Source organism: Accipiter gentilis, chromosome 6 (genome assembly GCF_929443795.1).
Source record: "Accipiter gentilis chromosome 6, bAccGen1.1, whole genome shotgun sequence".
NCBI classification, from domain to species: Eukaryota; Metazoa; Chordata; class Aves; order Accipitriformes; family Accipitridae; genus Astur; species Astur gentilis.
The window spans coordinates 21,608,779-21,631,678 of record NC_064885.1 but is presented as its reverse complement, the minus strand read 5'-3'; the positions used below and the strand labels follow the sequence as shown (position 1 = coordinate 21,631,678).

Below are 22,900 nucleotides of genomic sequence, written 5' to 3'. Positions count from 1 at the left end.
TCTCCATATTCAATCATATCTTTAACAAAGGACCACAGCTTGAGCTGGTTTTAAATGGCATTGCTGATTTATGCCACCTGCAATTATATCCACTCTCTTCAAAGGTATACTTTTCCAGTTTGTTAGTAAAAACATTGAAATTCTTACCATATTGATTTAAGAAGCTTCAAGTATTGAAACTTTAAAAAAATTTATAAACATTTGGAAGCATGCAGAGAACAGTTTAAGTTTGCAACTTACAAATTAGTTTGAAGTGACTATTACTTATTTACTAAGACTGACATTTTGAATCCTGTAAGAATTTTTATTTTATATTTGAACCTACACAGACTAAGTTTAAGTTATAAAAGAAGGGATTCATATTGGACAAAATATCTTTTATTATTAGAAACAGTCACATACCCAACTAACAGATTGATGCTTTCTGAGGTCATGTTCTTTCCACCAAAAATATTCTCTCAGATATTTTTACTAATCATCAGAAGTAGCTCAAATACTTTTTCATTTGCGTATCTCTACAAATTTAGAGATGGACAGCTGAATGGTAATACAAGCCTACTGAAAATAGACTTGTTTTTCCTGATTATTTTTTGCAGTCATTTGAAGTGGTCCAGAGACCCCACAACACCAAAGACTACAGTTAAAGGAGGAGTGCAGAGGGAAAACAAAAAAATTAGTTTCCCAAAATAAGCTTTGAAATACTACTCTTCAAATTATTTCATCTCAAGAACTATGTCTCTCATCTTGTGCCTTTTACTTCAGCAAAACACTGAAATAATTGCACTTTGATCTTTCCATTTTATACATCTACACTTTTTACACTGTTTTCAAGTAAGAAAAAGATGGAAGCCAACTACAGTATCTAGTGCATTTCCATTTATGACACCAAATCAACAGTTTGTGACTCTACCTTAGCTAGATTTATATACCACTATCATAATGCAGACTTTTTAAAGCAGCTTAGGCATAAATCACACCAATTTAAATCTTTCTAGGCTTTATTTCTCAACATGAATTTAAAATTCTGTTAACCTAGATCTTAAAAGTTCATTTTTTCTTCCTAAGACTGACAACAATGGCAAATACCATCTGTTCAACTGTAGTTCAGGAATCTTTAAAGTAGCTCTCAAAAGGAAAAGGGAAAAAAGCCCTTCAAACATGACTGCCATGCAGTTTCTTCAGAAATATGTCAAATATTATTGCCAATGCATTGTCATATATTGGTTCTGCTAGCAGCCTTTGTGAAACTAACTCCAAAACAGATTTTAGAAACTAACATCTATCACACAGAAAACCCTGAGAGAGAGCTCACAGACTATTTTAACTTTGTTTCACCAACTCATATTTTGCAAGCTCTGCTTATAACCAAGAAATTCAACCCAATTACTGCACTTTTGCCACCCAGTATAGACAAGGTGGAGGGATGTTTTCCAGTTAGTCAGATTTTTATTGCATTTCAAAAAATCAGTTGTAAGAAAAAAAACAACCCACAGTTATGAGAGAAATGCTTATTACTTCATTTGTGTTTGTAAGCTCTTGTGATATACCTGCATTATCTTTCTACTTCTCCCTCAGATTACAAGTAGGGTTTATTAACTTTTAAGGAATAAAAGATTATATTTCCTTAGTCTCTTGATTTCAGAAGCTGGGGTTTTAAGGGAAAAAAACAAATATCTTAAAAGTCTATAAAATTATCTCAAGTCATTAAATCCTTGTAAGCCGATAATGGGCAGACACATGCAGCACATATATAAACACATACACCCACATGTAGTATTTATAAGTATGTGCATATTTCAGTGAGAGGAGAATCTACTCAAGTCACAAAGCAAGAAGAAATCAGTCTCAAAATATGTATGTAGAGTCCAATTTTTCTCACCTATTCTACTTACTCTAATTTGCTAGCAAATGAATGATGGATGAATGCTCATCAGGAAACACCACAATCTTAATATTTACATTTGATAGTAATTTTCTTCAAATGAAATAAAGGTGTGCAACTTCATTTTAATTGTCCTAAGATCTGTATAGAAAAGTAGCAGTAAGGGAAATAAAATGTTATTCTTAATTGTTATTAGAAAAGCAGACAATTACAATCCATATTTGGGATACACAGCTTCAAGTGATCAGTGTGATTTAAAACAGCAACAAAAACCAGTTTGACAAAATGAGTACCATTGAAATATTGAGGAATCGCAGCATTGCTTATCTTTACTATACTCATAGTATTTTACTAGTAACAGACAGGAATCACGAAGATGAGATAGGAGACAGTCAACAAGGAAATGAGGAAAACAGACTGCTTCATTAGAGGTATTCTGAAACTCAACATCGTGAAGAATTACCACACTTAAATCTGTAGGATAGCCATCTCGGTCAACACTTCACTCAATAGTTTTAAGCTGAATGAAAAGCATTTTGAAAGGAACAAAAACCCCTAGAATTGTTCTATTGACTCAATGAAAGCTGTTATACCATAGGAAGCCATAAGGTGAAAAAGATTAAATCAAACATTCATCCTGTTTGGATAAAGGCAACTATTAGTAGAAGAACATTAAAAGCTTTAAAAGAACTGTTTACATTTATACTAAAACACACAAAGGATAAAACCCTGATTCCTCCAAGACATATTGCAAATCTCCCATTGATTTAACGAGGGTCAAGATTTCACGTACAAAGAACAAACATCTAAATAACAGCATGAACTGCTAGGAAACTGCAATTCCATGCAGAACCATCTTTACAATCAATACAGAGAGAAGTTACATTAAAATTAATTGTAATTCAGCACATACACTTCTTATATCCAATTCCAAAAAATGCTTTTAGATAATAGGTAAAATCCTCTTTCATAGCCCAATAGTCCTAAATTTTATATTGGTCAAGTTGTACTCCAGCTGAATGATCTTGAGGATACTCAGTCCCATAAGGGCCCCGAAAAACCGAACCATTTTTACAGTCTTTTTCATTGCTACCAAACTTGAACATCTCATGCAGACCCCAATTATACCAAAAAGCCAGAAGCAGGGATATTTCACTACCAAGCAATGGAACGTAAAAGACTGTTACACAAAACCCAGCACTTTCTTAAAAGACAGATTTTAAGATTCACCCGTCTTCCACACTGAGTAGGATTTCAGGGTTTGGGGAGGTGCAAAACCCATTTAGATTCAATGTGTTTTAAACATTGAATTATTTTTTTAAAATGTCAGTTATTGAGAATGACAAATGGCAAATTGACTGATGTAATTAGAGATACATATCCATATTTTTCTGACTAGGGCATTTATGCTGATTTTATAGGTTTGATACCATATTATAATGCATAATGTTTTAACAACTTACTCTTAATAAGTCACTCCCTTACTCAACAGCTATAAGCAGTCATCATACTCATTTTTATTGGAATACATAGAGCAAAAAAATAGGAAGTCATTTAGAATGAACTCTCCTAAAGTACACTTTAGAAATCTACACTTAAATATTTTAAATATTTAAATTCCCCTCATTAATCTAGTCCATATAGTAAATTTGCAGTCATAAAAGAAAACAAAACACTGAAGCATTACAGACATCCTGTAGATGTCTGCTCAAAGCCCCACAGCAAATGTGCACCATTTGCTCCAACTGGATATAGTTGTTAGCATGCTCAACTACCCTGATTAACAGAAAACTAAAAACAAAACAGAAGTTCTCGCTCTACAGTTTCGCTGTCATTCAGAAGAAGGTAGATTACATGAACAGAGTTCACAGAGATGTAAACAACATGGAAATGAAGGCTCAGTTTCTTTCTTTCAACAGCAGGGTTTACTGTGAAGAAATAATTGCATCAGAGTATACTCAGCAAGTCCACACATCCTATTCAAGAATTTTGGCACACTCCAATCTTACACTGCAACCTCAAGAGATGTGGAACTCAAAGTGAATTGTGAAGTTTTCCTTTAGATTTGTATAATTTCTTATCCCACATTTAAGTATGTAGGCACATATGTAAGTATACAAAATTAAATCTGTTTAAAATAAATATAGAGCATACATATCTGTATGCTTTTATATACACATTTTCTGAACACTACATAAATCATACACCAGACATCCTGTTATGCTGTTCTGCAAGAAGTAACTTGGAGTACAGGAAAGTGTATGATGCTGCAGAAAGTGCTTTATATATTACATCGTAAAGTGACAGACAAGTAACCCTGCCTCTACATACAGTGACAGATTTAACAGCTCTTGAAATCACACCACAACTGTGTCTTGCAAAATTTCTTCTAACTTATTTTCACAAACACCCTTTCCGAATCATGACAACTTTTCTATTTTTAAATAACAACATACTACGCTCATAGATAAAAATCTAACAGGATCAAACCACAAACTTTAGTCAGATAATTTTTCTTTTTGATATAACAAATGCCTTTCTCAAGTTTGACATTATGCTTCCTTTTCGCAACTCTGGTTCTTTTCAAACTGTCTTCTCTTTTTACACCTGTTACTTTGACCCACACTTTTCAAATTTGTCAAAAAGGTTCACCTGTTCTCTGATTCTAAAGTTTAACAGACTCAGATTCCAGATTCCTAGTTACCCACCTCTTTACCTCATCTGCAATTACCAAAGGTACCAATATAGCATTTAATATGGGCTTGCCAGTATGCTACTTAAAAACCTGCATTTGTGGAAATGAAAAAAGTGTGCCAAGTCTCAAATAAGCTAGGATGTTCTTTAAAATTCAGCATAAAACCCATAACAAAACACCACAATTTGTGTTCAGCAAGTAAGCCAATTTAAGTCACGACCGGCCACATTTACTGGGCTGTCTGGCAAAGACCACAAGAAGAGTCACCCTGTAGGAAAACACAAGGGGCAGTTGAAACTAGTATCCCCGTCTTTGACAATGGCCAACTGGAAGTGCCTACAGAAAAGAAAAACACACATAGAACACCGCTGCCGGATAGTCTCCCAGACTCCAGCAGTAGGTTGCACAAGATCACTTCAACAAGAGGTTGTACCTCTGTATTTTATACACACTGGATTATTTTTTTTCCTTTCATGAAGCTGTACAATCATTTGCTGAATCCATCTGAAGGTTTGCATCTACAACACTGCACCTTTTCCCATAGAGAAGGGTTTGGGGATAAGCTGATGAGGTGGGTTGACCCTGGCCAGACACCACGTGCTCACCAAGCCACTCTATCACTCCCCCTCCTCACCTGGACAGGAGGAGAGAAAATATATCAAAAGTCTCATGGGTCAAGATAAGGACAGGGAGGGATCACTCACCAATTACCGTCATGGGCAAAACAAACTTGACTTGGGGAAATTAATTCAATTTATTGCTAATCAAATCAGAATAGGGTAATGAGGAAAAAAAAAAACAAAACACAAATCTCAAAACAACTTTCACCTTACCTGTCCCTTCTTTCCAGGCTCAGCTTCAGTCCCAATTTTCTCTGCCTCCTCCCCACCTCAAGTGGCACAGAGGGACAGGGAATGGGGCTTGTGGTCAGTTCATCACATGTTGTTTCTGACACTCCTTCCTCCTCAGGGGGAGGACTCATCACACTCTTCCCCTCCTCCAGCATGGGGTCCCTCACACAGGAGACAGTCCTCCACAAACTTCTCCAACTTGAGTCCTTCCCATGGGCTACAGTTCTTCATGAACTGCTCCAGCATGGGTGCCCCGTGGGGTCACATGTCCTGCCAGCAAACCTGATCCAGCACAGGTTCCTCTCTCCATGGGTCCAGGAGCCTGCTCCAGCACAGGCTTCCCATGGGGTCACAGCCTCCTTTGGGCATCCACCTGCTCCAGCGTGGGGTCCTCCATGAGCTGCAGGTGGATATCTGCTCCACCACGGACCTCCATGGGCTACAGGGGTACAGCCTGCCTCACCATGGTCTTCACCAAGGGCTGCAGGGGAATCTCTGCTCCAGCACCTGGAGCACCTCTTCCCCCGCCTTCTTCACTGACCTTGGGGTCTGCACACCACAATATGTTTCTCTCACATGTTCTCACTCCTCTCTCCGGCTACTGTTCTGCTTCTTAAATACATTATCCCAGAGGCACTACCACCATCACTGGTGGACTTGGCCTTGGCCAGCAGCAGGTCCATCTTGGAGCCTGCTGGAATCAGCTCCATCAGACATAGGGGAAGTTTCTAGCAGCTTCTCACAGAAGCTACCCCTGTAGCTCCCCCACTACCAAAATCTTGCCACACAAGCCAAACAAAGCTAAATGAAGCTGCCTGTTTGTTTGGTATGAAAGATGTGAACAGCCTATATGATTGATTCAAGCACCTATTGCTAGATTGTGATTCAGTGGACTACACTAGAGAATAGCAGGACATACTACTTCACACAGTTGTCAAACACTATAGCTTCTGAGGATAGATGGGCTTTATCTTGAAGAACACATAAATGAGCATGGAAATATCCCCAAGAGGGATGGCTGCAGCAGCTGCCACTGAAGGAGGACTGCTAGTCTGCAGTCAGCATCTGTAGAGATGCCAAGAAATGGTACAATGCCTGAAGAAGCATCTAATGGGATAAAGCATTTTATTAAGTGTCCCTACTGCCTCCAACTGTTTTCTTTCTCTGCTACCAAAATCATTGCAATGTTTTCTGAGTAGTTTGAAACTCAGGTTTTCAGATGGCCTTAGAAGGTCATTGCATCCATTCTTCTCCCTACTAAAAGGTCTGGTCCACTATATGTACTAATATTTGTTCCAAATAGTCCTTACAGCTCTCCAGTTAAAGGCATTAAAATATCATAAAAGAGAAGCTTTTCCTAAAGTCTACCCTGAATCCTTCCTGTTGCTCCTTACTGTTTGTCCTACCCACAGAGAACATTGAGAACACGATTTTCTCCTCTGCTTTGCAGGAGCTTTTTATATACGTGAAAACTTTGCATATTGCTCAATTCTTTTTCATTCTGCTAACTACAACCCCTTCAGCACATCAGGTCACTTTTTCTAGACTTATCAATCTTGCTGTTCTCTATCAGAACCAATTCCAACTGATCTAGTTTCTACTTGAAGGGCAACATCCAAAACCAAAGATTTTTCTCCAGCTGAATCTCAAATAAGGAATGTATCTTCCCCCTCTTTTACCATCCCATAAAGTATCCCATTAAAATTGATTGTAACTGGTTTGAAGATTTTATTTTTCTGTTAATTTTTGTTTAATAAAAAGGGATAAAACATTTGAAAGACTGAGAAACTGCCATTTGAGCACAATCGCTAGGAAAGCCGAAAGTAAGTCAAAGATCCCTTTATATGTATCCCCTCCCTGTTATTTTCAGACTGCTCTTTTTTAAGGGTATCAGAGGGAAAAAAAGTCTCTGAGAAGAGCTACACTTAGTTTGTGGTCCTCTCCACAGACAAAAAACCTGTAAATTTGAGCCAGGCCAAATCTCACTGTTATTGGGGTTTAAAATTTGTCTTTTAAAATTACACTTACAAAACATTAAGTAACATTAAACATGTTTTGAATGTCAGGACTTGATTATTTGCCATATTTACAAAAATAGGCTATGGACAACAAGGAACTACACTTGACATTAGCAATTAGCTTGCTATAGAAACAATGCATTTTATCTTTCATTTTCCCATTACTTATTTCACAGTAGGAAAGCTCTCTCTACTAAATGAAGTGCTAGCTACACCACTCAGACACTCTATAGGAGCCAGGCAAGCTATTTGCTGCCTTCTAACACAACCTTCTTGGAAACAAAAGAAACAGAAACAAATCACTTTGAGGCAACTAAGTCAAAATGAGGACCAAGAAGCCAAGCATATGTACAAAGGGAGGAAAAGAAATGTATGTGAAGCTGAAATTAGACCTTTGAAATTATGTTCCCAAAATGTCCTGTCAATCTGACATAGAAAATCTGATACACAAAAAGTATATAAGAAAATTTACCCTCTAACATTTTTATCAGATATTAAACAACATTGTCATGAATCTTCATTTTCAAGAGCCCTAGGAATAACATCTGTTTCATAACACACACCAAACTATAACTACATAGAAGTAGTAATTTGCACTCTGCTTTTTTAATGCCTAACGGATGCACAGGAGTACTGGATCATCAATAAACGTTTCCAGTTAAACAGTAAATAATCAAAACAAGGTGACAAAATCAAAACAAGCTCTCAGTCCCACTGAGAGCTAATCAGCTTTCACACACTTCTCCAAATCTTTAAAAAGGCAGAAAAAAGAAAACTGAGGCCACTTTCAAGTGTACAATTTGGCCATGAGAAGGCCTATCCAGATATAGATACTGCCTTAGAACTTCAAGGAAAAAAAAAAAAGCAATGAAACTATGACTCCACACTGCTCTCACACCACTTAATGTTTGGTGACAAAAGACATACCTTCCAGAGTGTTATTTAAGTGGCACACACTTTGCTTACAATCGAAATACACTTCAAAAGCTCTGAAGCTCTTAGATTCCCAGTATTGGTAGCCTTCCAAATTATGCAATTAAAATTGGTAACAATATGATTATGGCTGGCAAACATTCTTTAGCTTTGTAATGACAACTTAAATATAGTTGTCAGTCTTCTGTGCTGAAATACCTGAATACTAAAGCAGTTATCAAATATTCTGATTCTTGTCTTTTGAGACCTCTGAATCATTTCATTATCTTGACACCCAGACATCATAATCAGACAAATCTTTTATCCTATGAGACAGAAGAGTCAGTCTTCATGAATTGCTTTTCCATCAAAACACTTGGGGGGAAAAAAAAAAGCATTCCTGAAAAGGAATATTCCTATCTCCATTAATCGATGAGAAAACGGAAATATGAAAGAATTTACATGTCTTTTCCAGGGTTTCTTGGTGAGCTACAGAAAGCACCATCAACAGAACGCCATACTGCTTCATCCCCCACCTTCTGACCTAAGCAGTGTGCCAAACATTACTTCTCATGTATTTTGGATGAGGATTAAAAGAAGGTTCTTATTTTTTTTATCTCTCTCCTTTGAGCTGATGTGGAAAAGTACTTCATTATTATCTACTATGAAAAAAAATTTACAATAAACCATAGGGTTATGCGGAAAAATTCAGACACCGGTATCTGTCTAGCATGTTCTCAAAGATTTTCCTTCAATTTCTCCCCCCAGGCTTTAAGCTTTTACGCAGAATACGCTGGCTGTCTCCCTGGGTTAGTTGATTTTCTACTGCCGATAGTCATATCAGATGTATTCACATAAGACTTGCCAAGTGGGACTGAATGTTCCATTGATTTGGAAATGTCCTGAATGACTAAGACTTCAAGTTTTGCCCATGTAATTAATTTAATTGGAATCAAATATTCTTACGTTATTCAGATCATTTCAGCTGTACTTAAAAATCAAGATTAAAATGATGTTTATGTTAATGAGGAAGCTCAAATACAGTCAAACTTGAAAGGTTGATTAATTGGGTCTCACAAGGAATTTGGATATGGCAACCTTTTTAGGACCTCACCAAGTAGTTTAATAGTATATACTAGAATAAGATAACAAATAATTTAAGAGATCAGCCTTATGCATAGATTTGTGGAGAGAGAGAAAGAGAAAGTGAAATGCTGCAGGTAGTATTCCTCCCTGCCTGTGACCACATGCACCTATGAATTTTGAATGTACTGGGGGAAAAAAAATAATAAAAAACCTTACTCTTCAGCATATTCTATTTTACATAACTGAAGACCATGAGAGACTGTCCACACAATTTTCAGATAACATTAATGCAATTCCAATAATCCAGAAAGTGTGCCTCTCTGTCTTATTGAACAAAGCTGTCTGAAAATATTTTAAAGAAACCATTTTTCTGTCCAAAACAGTGATTTTATTAGAACCTATGCTAAAGATCCCAGGGTCAACAAGCTGCTAGAAAGCTAACAAAGCCACAAATTGCATATGAGTATTTAATACAGATTAAGTTCTGCAACCGACCACCTACTAAATATTCTGGCACTACCTCTTATATTTGTTTTTCCATGGAAAACTTTAGAGAGTTAAGGTTTTTTTCCTTTCTGTGGAGAGTAAACACTTTTTGCAGACTAGAAATATTTTGTGAAAGAAATTGTTATTTTCTACTGAGTGAATGGTGAGAACCAGGACTGTTTTCTGCAATCCTTTTCGACATCCTCAAAAACATGTGGGGAAAGGTAGTGGTTTTGATTTTAAAATGAGGAACAGCAGAGCACAGCAAAGTAGATGAGATAGGATGAGATTTGAAATCACTATCTTAGATTGTCTCTGCTACTCTCTACAACAGGATGCTTTAAGCACCAGAGGAGCTTTGTACACGCTACATCCTACCTGCACCTCCAACCTGAAAGCACCCACCTTCAAGCTAAAAATGAAGTTTATGGTTAGAGTACCAAGCTTCTCAACTGTATATGTGCGATACCCACAAAATGCCTTTTGAACTAAAATTTGTATCCTTTAGAAAAAATACAGAGCAAGGAGAAAGCAGCAGCAGATTCTTATTGAAATAAATGATTTTTTTCCTTTCTCTACTGATCAGGTAGGGAAGAGAAAAAAAAAAAAAAAAAGAAAGAGTCCACAGAGGTAAGTATATCAGATATTAACTGCATACAGTGCCAAGATGTTAATTCACTTACTAATCCTGCATTACAGTCTCTGATGGTATCTAACTTTAAGAAACAAAGTATGTCAAGTAGTAAGTGAAAACTTAAAGCACTTAAATATCAATATAAATACCCCTAAAATGCCTATTTTTAAATACTGGTAAATTGTGGCTACTGTTATCTAAGAATGCTCTTTGCAGCCCTCCAGTGGTCAAATACAAAGCAGAACCCAACAAGAACACAACTCCTATTTGTCTCATGAACTACCTACAGCGTTTAAAAAGACAACTACCATGAACTAAAAACTCGCGTGCTTGTCTAAAGAAAAGATCCATATAAAGGAGATAATTACCTTGACATACATAAGAAAGTAACCAGGAGGAAAATAATTCCCCCTCCCCCCCCCCCCATCAAAACGTGCCGTGTTATTTGTTATATCACACAGTTAATCTGTGCAGAAAACACTGTATCCCACTAGGACCTCAAGGTATACCTTGGGTTAGTAACAGAAGTAGCAATGCATTTCTTATAGTTACTTTCTGCTATTCATACAGGTTAATCTAAACAAGGTTAAGGCAACGTTTGCTGGAAAGAATCAGTTTCCTCTCAAAGTTAGGACTCACTAAGGTTTGGGATTTTATTACAGAAAACAAACAATACCCAAACAAACAGTGAAGTTTCCCCTTCTCTCTCACACACACACATGCAAAAGTAAAATAAAAGGTAAAGCTTCATATGAAAGTAAAAAGAATAGAACTGCTTTTAAATAATATAAAATAACCTGAGGCAGAGTTCTCAAAACTAAGTTTTTAAAACTTGGGGCTAGAAAGTCAGACCAGACCTGCAAGAAAACAATGCCAAGGGAAAAGAAAACAACCGAAGGAAAGAAGATCCCGACACCTGGGAGACCAGAGCCTTTTTCAACGGGCAACGCTTGCGTTAGGAGGCTACGGGTTACCAGAGCCGCGCAGGGGTAGCACTGCAGAGCAGTAAGTTTCAATAAGCCTGCGACAACCTGCGCTTCCTTACGAGCAGTAGAGTACATGGGGAAGCAGACGGCGGACTGGGGATGCTCTGGACGACCCGACGCCGCGGCCCCCCGAAAAACTCGATAGTTACGGTCGTCTTCTCCCCTTTCCCTCCTCTCAGCCCTTCCTGACCCTTCACTTAGAAGCAGGAGACCCCAGCCTACGCGCGAGCCGCCGAGCCGCGGCTTCCACCCGCGCCGGACTCCCGGAGCGGCGCCGCAGCACCGCCCGCACCGGGAGCGGCACCTGCCGCTCAGCTCGGCCGCTGCCGGCGCCCCCCGCCGCCGACGGGCACGCCCGGAAAAGTAACTGGCAAGCAGTTCGTCGGGCACCCGCTGACCCGCCGCCCGCCGAAGAAGAGGCCCGGGCGCAGCCGCCAGCGCCGCGGCCCCCAGCCCCACGCAGCCTCTCGTGTCCCGTCGTCCCCCCCCCCCAACTTTCTGCTCCGCCGCCTCCCCGGGGAGGGCCGCGCTGCCCGCCCGCGCCTCACGCCTCGGGGCGACCGCCCCGGCCGGCTCCTCTCAGATGCTGCGGCAGAGCGGCGAGCCGGCCGCGCTCCCCAAGCCACGGGCTCCAGCACCGCGGGTCACCCACACCGCCCAGCCGCCGAAGTACTTGGACGCCGTCCGCGGGCGGGCGGGCTGGCTGAGCTAGCGGCGGCACCTGCGCCCCCGCCCCGCCGCTCCCGCTCACCCCGGGGCCGCCGCGCTACCTGCCTTTGGCGGCGAGCAGGCTGCCCGGCCCCAGCAGCAGCAGCAGCAGCAACAGCAGCAGCAGCAGCAGCTGCAGCAGCGCCGCCGGCCCCCAGCAGCAGCGCCGCCGCATCCCCGCCGCGGCGCCGGCCCTCCGCGCGCGACACGCCTCCCTGCACGGCAGCTCCGGCGACGGCTGTCGGCGAGGCGAGGCAGGCGGAGGCTGCTACCGCCGCTCCGTCATTCGCCCGCACTGCCAGCACCGGGGCGGCTCCAGCTCCCGCCCCGGGACCGCGGCGACGTCACGGGGAGGGGAGGCATGAATATTCATGAGCGAGGAGGGGGGCTCCGCCTAGGGGGCAGCGCCGCCGCCAGGCCCGGCTGTGAGGAGAGCGGGGCGGGGCGGCGTGGCCTCGCTCGCGCACCTGCTCGCGCAGGTGCCCTGCCCCCGGCGGTAGGGCAGGAGGGAGGGATTCCGAGTGGCGTAGGCAGGGCAGGGCTGTGAGCAGCCCCGGCCGGGTGAGAGCGGGCGAGCCGGCAACCGAGAAAGGGGGCAGATGGGTCCGGCAGAGGTCAGCGGGATGGGAGAAAGGACGCAGAGAACGGCAGGCAACGAGAGAGGAAGGAAACAAGGCTTCGGTGGAGGATGCAAAGGGCAGGGCAGGAAGACGCCGAAGCGGTGGCTGGAAGAAAGGAACAGGCCAGAGACGGCAAAGCAACAGTTCAGAAAATTTGGAGGAGGAATAGGAGACCTTGGAAACCCGCGGTACGAAGAAAGCTTGGGAAGAGAAGGAAGAGAATGTGAAATGATTTTGCCGGAGGAAGAGGATGAACGGCAAAGGTTTTGGTAAAGTGGAGAAATGAACAAGGAATGGACAAGACTTGAACCCGAAGAGATGGAGACTGCACTGGTGAGGGTGGAGGTGGGAGGGGGCTGCGAAGCCAAGGAAAGCTGTGTGGTGGGATCTCAGAAACTATGCCCAGGTGAGACTCGTATTCAGGACAGCTAAGGTCTGAGATGTTCCGGAAGGAAAGCACAGGCAAATGTGAGGACGCTCACTATAAGGGTATAAGCTATAGTAGCTGTAAGATATTTGCTACGTGCAAGCTGTGAGAGCTACAAGGAATGATTGCAAGGTAACTTATGCCCTGCAATGTCCCCTCCCTGCTTCAACTGTTGTCTTATTTGTGCTCTATCCCATAAATGGCTCATCAAAGCCACCTAACTCTGGAAAGCAACTACAACAGCATCACAATTCTAACATATGCTTGTTACCACTTGACTTTGTGAGGTTTGTCATTCTGACGGAGAACAAGTTCAGGCTGCTCTAACGAAATGGTAGGAGTGTTAGTTGAATAACGGATACCAAAGAGCAAGACTTCTTCCACTTCATCCAGACAAAAAAAATTCAAGTTACACTGGTTGGGACAAATTTATAATGCTCCTTTTGGTTGGTCTTCTAGTTATGGAATCTGCTTTCCTGTAATCTCTATCGTGAGCTGGAATGGAACAGGCATAAAGAAAAATTAGGGAAAATCAGCACTAAAATAATTTGGCGTAACAGACAGCTATGCACAGGAAGAATCATTTTTGCCACCGTGGAGTTGTTTCTCATGTTTCTACAGAACAAGATTTTTTGATGAGGAATTCAGCTATTACAAGTCATTTCTGTTAGGCCAGAAGGAAACTCCTGCATCGCCAAAGTGTTAAATGTCCAAAACAACGTTTGCTACATATGCACAGTAAGGGTTTCCTGCAAACAGCTCAAAAGCACTTTCAGTATACAATACAAAGCTTGACCATGCTTCCTGACACCCAGCTGAGAGCACACCACTACCTGTCTTGTGAAACCAGCCATGTACACTGCAGCTGATTTTCTTTAAAGGTCCACTGCTGTGCTGAGTGCCGAAGCATCCACTACCTGAAGGCAAATAAAAACCACAGAGAGGTTTAACTATCAACATGGATGGGAATTACAGCGTAAATCCATGTGATCCTGGCCCAAATCATCCAGATTTATAGCAGTTGGATTGCCAAAGACTCCAAAGGCATGGAAGGAATTTTAAAATCCATTGGAATTTAGTTTCTTAATTTTTTTTAAAAAAGCTACATGTCAAGCAGCAACAGAAGTCCGTATTGCAACATCCCACTTTCTGAAAGGTTAGAAATGTGACCTATAGATTAAAACATTGAAATAGCATGCATATAAACACAGCAATATAATTCAGAGGAGGGTATCTTCATACAGTGAACTAGCAAGAATTTGAGGAAGCTAAAATTGGAAGATAATGCTTTTTAAGTATTAACCTATTATTAACAACCCATAATGTAACGGATTTGGTGGTGGTATCTAGAAAGTGGGTTTGCAAGTTAGATGCTGTACAGAAAGATGCATCTCTCTTCTCAGCCAAATTACAGTCTAAATAAATAAGACAGATGACATAAATGAAAAGGGACAAACATTACCCCATTCCACAGGCAGGGAGTTGAAGTACAAAAGATGAAGAGACTTCACCAAGACATAACATTAGATTGGTGTCAGAATCAAAAACTAATTTCAGGTCTGGTACCTGAATCAAAAACTGTTCTCCTTTTTACCTGATTGTATTTGTTTATTGACATGACACCCTGGGTGTTCTACCGTCTTCTGGTGGTGTCTTATACAAGTGATGGATATAAATGGATAGAAATATTTACAAACAATAATGATGAACTAGCACTATGCAGAAATTTAAAGTAAATAATTGCCATTAAGTCCTACATATTATGCTGGTTTGCAACCAGTGTCCATTAACTTCTACAGCCTTTACCAGGGTTTAAGAAAACAAGTTGAAAATCCTTTACTCATTTTATTCTTTCTGTCTAATCATTGTGTAATTGAAGGAGTGTTATCTTTCCATTTTTGCTTAGGTACATCTGTGACAGAACCATTACAGTAGGGAAATGTATTATTTAGTCCTAAACAGGACATTGCTGAAGGATTACCTGTGACCTGAGATCCGTCCATTCACATGTCTAGAAACATCACTTTGTTCTGACATGTTTTATTGGTCTTGTAAAATAGAAATTCTAAAACAAGGGGGGAAAGGTCATAGCCATGCATTCACTGAGAGTTATTGACACAGACCTGGCATCAGAAGCAGTCAATCAGAAAGATCCATTTGAGTCTAGAGATGTAAAGATTATTTTTATTGTAATTTCCCTAGTGTGGATTCAAGATACTGCTGGAGGGGGGGATTTAATGCTGACAGGGTTTGCAGAAGAGATCTGTGTCATGGTCAATCCTACCTCATGATTATCAGGATATTTAGCTGGGAGTTTTAACTATCATGATGATCACATTTTCTGAATAAAAGTTAATAATATCATGGTGAACATTAGTTTTTCTAAGTGATAAAGAAGAGATAGCTTAGCATTAATATTCAGACACAAAGTGATATTATGCTGTTGTTAAGTGTATTACAATCCATTAATTAAAACACAATTTAAGCATAAAAAATAAAGGAAATCGCAAAAGAAGATTCTCTTTTAACATTATAAAAGTCACTTTGTCATCCATACAAAAGATTTCAGTACATAAATACACATAATTCAGATCCTATAGCAAACCCCATTGTAGCATTCATTATAGGATCAAGGTCTAAGTTTCACTGTTCTTTATTGCTTTATTTTAAGGCATTGCTTTATGTTTGCATAACACCAAAAATGGGAAGCACATAATCTGACTGGGTGCCTAAAGCCATGATTCAAACAATGTTAAACCTTATATATAGTAAAAAAGAAAAAAAAATTACACCACAGGAGTCTAGATCTAATTATATTTAGAAGAAGTTCATGCATTACCAAAGAAAATGACAATATGTTTTCCTGTTGGGAGAACAAAAGGGAGAAGAGCATATATGCCATTTTAAAGAAAAGAGATTTAGAAGATAGGATTATAGAGCATGCATTTTAATATGATACATAAAAGTCTGGTATTACAATCAAGTAGAGAAATAAGTATCCACTTTTTCAATAGAATGGAAGTAAAATTTGGTTTTGCTAGTCATATAAAGTAATGGGTTTTATGTGTGCCAAATGCACCAGCAATGACACTGATGTAATTTATGGCTCTTTACAACAAGCTTGAACTAGGCCTAGGGCCTTCCTGATTATTTGCTTTTGCTCCACGGGTTTAAACTTGCCTTGAACATTAGAGAACCTGAACAGAATGATGTAGCACTTTGCTACTGCTACCGCAGGTTCCATTTCCTCTCTAAATTTTGCAAGCATTTCTCTAGAGACTTATTCAGGTCAGGAGCTTTTAATAAGTAAGTAGCGTGGCCGTCAAGTAGAACAGAACAAACAGCTTGAGAAATTAGTATAAATATAAACATTACTTCCCATATATGCTGCAACAGCTAATGTGTTAATTAAACAGAAGAAAATATACTTAAATTATTTATTCTTAATAAATGAACCATCTGAATAATAAATAAATGTGTTCTGTAATCATTGGGAAGTTTTTTAAACAAAAGGCTCTTTTGCAGCAGGAAGAATCACATGGAAGGTGGGGAAGGAACTGTATTTGTTTAAATAGCATTAAGAACCCAACTGAAGCCAAATAGCTATAATGTTGGAAATTAACACTGCTGACAGTCTATTGCATTGTCCCTTATAATTTGTGTATAACATTGTAATTCCTATTTAAGAATGCAGATTGGAACTCTGAAAGTATATGTAACCCTACATTTTCTAATCAGTATAATGGAAAATGTGCAACTAGTTCCTCGGCTCTGATATTCGAAGCCTTAACACTGAAACCCTCTGCATTTAAACTCACTGCTTTTGTCATGCTCTTAAATTGCAAGAGACATTGATCTTATTTTGGCCTTCATAAGAGGCACATGCTTTTAATTGTTGTTTCAAACCAATATTTGTTTTAAACATATTATGGACCTTGCTTAGTTTTTATAGTAAGAGATGACTAAATAAAATCATTTTACATGCAAGGTTAATCTCACTTAATCACATCAAAATAGCCCTTTGATGGACACCTGTATAAAAGACTTGTGTCTGGCAGGGAATGAAGATGGTAATTAAGTAGGAGATATGACTCAGATCTGAGCTAACATTCTATTATAGTCATGCTCCTGGAGGTGCTATGGAATGAAATATATAACAAATCTTGACAGCATGTTCTCTTTAACAATCCTGCAGTACTTTTTGCAAGAGTAGGTATTGTCTACCCAAATTTCTTCCTGGCTTATTAGATATCACCTACCTAACTTCCCCATAAAATCTTAGTTGGAAATTGTACTCTTCCATGTTCACAGACACAATGACTTTATGTACAGTGTGTTGAATCCCTAAAAAGATAAAGAAAGCAACACTACTCAGGTAATCAACTGATGGAATCCACAGTGGGTTGCTTGACTCTGTATTAGTATTTTTATTGTTTTCTTTTAAAAGAAAACAAAATTCTCATTTTATTTTAATATTTACCAATGAGATAACACCTTCTAGATGTTTGCATTTTCATTTTCAGTGGTGAAATGAATTACAGAGTACTGTTATCCTTCCTTTGTGTTATCTGGTTTGCATCTTTCATTTAAGACATAATTTTATGTGACTAAATTAGAATTTGGAAGCAGAGATCATGGGTTTTTTTCATAGCATTAATGAGATTGTCAGCTGAGTACAAGGAAATTAGAAAATCTTTTGCAAATTTTCAATGAATGTAGCACAGAGTTTCAACCTTGACATTGGATCTAAATTGGGAAAGCTATAGTTAAAGTTAAAAATTAAGGCATGGAATAGTGAATATTTTACCTATAGCCAAGATGTAATTTCAACAAACTTAAACCAGGAAAACAGTGAATAAATATTTTTTTCATTTTGTGAAGTCTGTCTATGAATTTTTTTTGATGCCTATTAAAAAATTATCAAAACCACTAGGTGTAAACCACAATTAAGTGTACTGTTTCTGATTTTGGCTATCCAGAGAGAGAGATTAATGTCTCCAGCATAACCACAGTTGAAGCTTCCCACATCCATTCACCATAAATTACCTCCTATTCTAAATGTGTAGGCAATGTAATCTTACATTTACATTTAAACTGTTGGCTGTTGTTTTCAGGTAAGCTGCTATGTTTTACCTTTGGCACTTACCCCCACCCCCCCACCCCTTATTTTATTCTTTTGAGAAAGATTTCAATGGAAAAATTAATGAATCATAAAAACATGGTTCCAAAATACTTAGGATTCTCCCCTATTTCTTTTGTGACAGTGATCTTGGTATCATTCCTGCTATTAAAAAGGTAACAACCCTTCTCATCTCTCCTATTCTGCATTAGCTATTGAGCCCCAGAAGCAATAAACCAGTTTTTGTTTGGGTACTAATAAGGTACTGGACGATCAAAGCTGCCACAGTGGGCCACAGGACCTAAATCAGCATATGAGCTGGCGTATTCTTACCCCATTAGAAAGGTGACAGATCAGCATCTGCACTGTGGCTTGCATCAAACAGAAAATGAAAAGTTAATGTAGGGTGCCTAGCACAAGTGTATAATACTCTCCTCAGGTTATTAGATCATTAAATTGGTGCTGCTGTACAACCCACTGAAGTAGGGCCTTTCTTTGTGGCCATTTTTTCTACACTCAGAAAGGCAAAAATGTAGTCTTCTGGAACGCTATGTCAGCTCTTCATGGGATGGACTTCATGCTTGCTGAACTTGGACGGTAGCACTTTAGATAACTTCAAATATCCAGAGGAAATGAGAACATCAACATGCCACCAGAACTACAGTAGTCTTAGTTCTTGAAAGCAAATGCCATCACCTGAAGGCATAGTAGGCAAATTCTTTAACTCTTCAAAGCGTTTACTTCTTCTTTCTAACATTTCTTCATTCTCACATTAACCCTCTTCAAATCAACTCATCTTCTACTAAGTTCCATTTCACAGGATATACATTCTGTAAACAGCATGGTAAAGTTAGAGATGTAAATTGGTACTCCATTGCTAAGTTTATAGCCCATGTTAATTCATTATATTCTCCTTTCAGCTTGGTATAGACTTTAGGGAAGATGTGAATCCATGGAGGGATATGAATATAGCTATTTTAATGTGTGGAGGGAGAACAATAAATATCCAAGGTGACCTTTAAAGCCCAACTGAAAACGTAATTTGACAAATGTTTAACAGTACCAAAGAGGAAAATTACAGTATTTCTAACCATCCTGAGTAGCCTTTATGGGGCCAATCTAGCTCCCATCAGACCACACAACAAAATTTCTATAGGCTCTGTTTTTCACGCCCTTTGCCTTTTTTAGAACTTTTTCAGTTCTCATGCCTTTTCCTGTGTTCTGAAATTTTTAAATGAACAATTAGTATCTTATTCACCCTAAACATTTTACATATTAACTTTTCAATTAATCAATACTTGCTGTTTCTACCTTCTTCTAGTTTTTGTATATTTTCTTAATACTTCTTGAAGTTCTAGAACAAAGTGCCAGACTCTAAATTAGTGCAAACTAGCCTAAAATCTATGAGGTTTTCCCATTACATTTATAACAAATGCGAGTCATTCTAAACTAACAGATAGCTTCTATTTATTTGTCAAAGGCTAAGCACAACTTCCCTTTACCGATTCACAATCTGCAACATGAAAAACCACATCTTGCAGGAAAAGAATATTCCAATACAAAAATGCAGTCAATGTTTGGAATCACTACATGGCTATTAACATCCTTGTAACTGCTACCTTTCCTGTAGTTTAATTACCAGCTTATTATACCAGATTGAATGTCAAAAAATGATGATGCAGATAAAGATTTTCCAGTCACTATAAAACTTCCTCCTCAAGCTAAATTTGAATCAGTACTTTCAATACTGTCCTTCATTTTTTTGATTGATGATAATTTTTCATAAAATCCAACCTTTTTCTCCATGTCTGATTTCTCTTGATTATTATAATAATATAATCTTACACTATATCTATTTTGTTTTCTTCTAATGCAAATTTCTTGATAGTAACCATTTTAGATTTAATTCTGTTTGATTTGAGCTGCCAAGAGCTCTCGCACTTTGGCTGATCACTTGACCTGATATTTACAGGAGCTAATCATTTCAGTAGGAACATAGGTAAAGAGTGCCATCCAGAGACCTTCGGAGCTCTAGGCATACTGGAAATGGAGAATAACCTGAGTGCTGTGTGAGTCATAGCACCTGTGGGGAAATAATTTAATACAATCTGGATTTTTCTTTTCTTTAAATACCAGATATTATGTGTCTGCATCACAGGAAGTCAAAGTACCTGGATAGTCTTTTCCAGCAGTACCTCACATTGTGCAGTTGCATAGTTCATGACTTCTACTGTTCTAACAGTACTAGTTTTCTTTGCAATAACTGAACTCTTGTATGTAGAAGAGAAACTACAGTTATTTTTGTGGTTCTAAACACAGCAACTGTATTACACAGAGATGAATGAAAACATGGATTGCAAACAAGTCAGAAAAGCTGTTACTGAAATACAATGTTTCCAAAGATGATGAATAATAGAAAAATTACATCAGAGAGATTCAGCACTGAAATGCATCCACATAGCTATAACACATGAATCTCTGAATTTCAACTTTAACAAAATCCAGCTGAAACCAAACAAATGAATTGCAGTCAAGCCCTTCTAAAAAATGAGTTTGAGAGGCTCAGATTGACTTCAGAAGGGAATCACATATCCAGGGCAGAGATAGCAGATTCATCATTCCAGCAGCTGAGATGAGTTTTTAAAACTATAACCTTATTAATTTGGTTTTCTGAACTAAAGGAAATAAAATCACCAAAGAGTTCAAATCCTGGAACAATTCCAAATGCAGTTCTATCCCTTCAGCATAGATTTAGATGAAACTATTTTTCTTACTCACAGGAAACTGTAAGACACCCAAGGACAAATAAGCTACTAATTTAGTCAGAGAAAAGATCTTCAAATCCACAGTGTTCATACTGTTGCTTGATAACTGAAACAGTAGCTATAGTAATATTCCTGTTGCTTATGTCTTGGCTCTCTATAAAGGCTTAGAGTTTCCAGAAGGACTAATCCTTTAACTGTGAAAATGACAAATATTGTAATTATTCTCAATTTCCTAAAATGATAACTTTTAGTATATAAATACAACTTGAGTAAGGAACCTTTTCCCACATATGAAGCAGTTCAGGGCAAAACATCTCAAAGGAGGCAGAAAGGCTTCTCCTAGATGCATTCTGTAAGTGAAATTTGAAGTGTACCCCAAAACTATCCTACCTTGTTGACCAATACTAGATGACATATTAAGTGGTCATTATCAAGAGATGACAGTAACTTGGAGAAATAGTTCATTGAAACACAATGCATCCTATCAGTCCCATTCTCTATCACGATCTTCAGTGCTAGAAAAAAGATCATGACCTGCTGCTTGAATGAGGTTACATGACTTATTATGCCCTTTTCATCCACTCCTTTTCTGGCAAAACAACACAAGACTCCAGATTAAGTATATTTATTCTTTCTATAGAATATCATTAGTGTAAAAGCTCTGATTTGGAAAATTACCTTTTGCTACACTTTCATGGAAAGTGTTGGTCTTCCAAGTAATTGAGAATTGACTATTTTGAGTATTGTAAACTTCAGCGAAGCTTGTGGTAGGCAATGAATTCAAAATTAACATTTTAGCCCACTAAGTGACTCAAATACTACAATAAATGGACTAACAAAATAAAAAGGAAAAGAAGCTGAGATTTTTGCAGAGAGTTGCATTTTCTTGCTATCTCATTAGAGTGTTGCTGCAGACACTGCAAGTTTCCACGTGAAATTTCTCATCACCAATAAACAGTAGGCAAGTATTGTTTAGCAGTTGCCCAAATGATTGGCATTTGGATTTCATCTGTCACTGGCAATGACAAAGTGGCTTCTATGTTTTAGTAACTTAACAGTTTGAAAAGGCTACAATTTAGTTGTGATAATAGGAAAAATTGTTATTGTCATACAAAAAATTATGACTTGCTAAAAGCTCCTAGAATTTGATAGCTACCAATTCATAGATAAAGCAAAAGATATGATTAAAATACCAAAACAATCAAGCAGTATGAAATTGTTTCAGATACCCATGGATCAATAAAGAATGTCCTCTACCTTGAGTATGTTAAAATTGCCTGTTAATCAATAAGAATGGTTGCTTTTCCTAAAATGTTTTTTAACAACTACATCATTATTTTCCCTACTTTGATTGGAGGTTTGCAATGTCAATAAAGCTCCTGAGAGCCATGCTCTGAACATAAAATGAATGCAATTCCATAGTGAAAGACAAAGCAAACCTCACAGTCCCCCTTCCAAGAAGGCCACCATCTCCTTCCTATCACCATGGCTCTTCCCACAGGAGCCTCCAAAGCAGCGGCAGGACACCTTCAGATAGTAGCTTTATGACTAAGCAGAATCATCACCTCTACCGAGTCCTAGGAAGGCTAAGTGGAAAAGGAACTTCTTGCAGCTGAGCCATCACAGCATCCCATTTACTTAAGTTCTGTCGCAACAGAAAGAATTGTGACCTGACAGAGGTAGGAGGCTGCTTTCCATCCAGGTATTGAGA

General features: G+C 38.8%; 1 protein-coding gene across 1 annotated transcript in view; it reads right to left on the bottom strand.

Moving 5' to 3' along the window:
* Positions 1-12,572, bottom strand: part of CLSTN2 (calsyntenin 2) — a 417,522-nt gene extending 404,950 nt beyond the window's left edge. The window contains exon 1 of the mRNA XM_049803649.1: positions 12,325-12,572. Coding sequence (XP_049659606.1) covers positions 12,325-12,433 — 109 coding nt within the window. The 5' untranslated portion in view covers positions 12,434-12,572. The remainder of the gene's footprint in view (positions 1-12,324) is intronic.
* Positions 12,573-22,900: the final 10,328 nt, after the last annotated feature.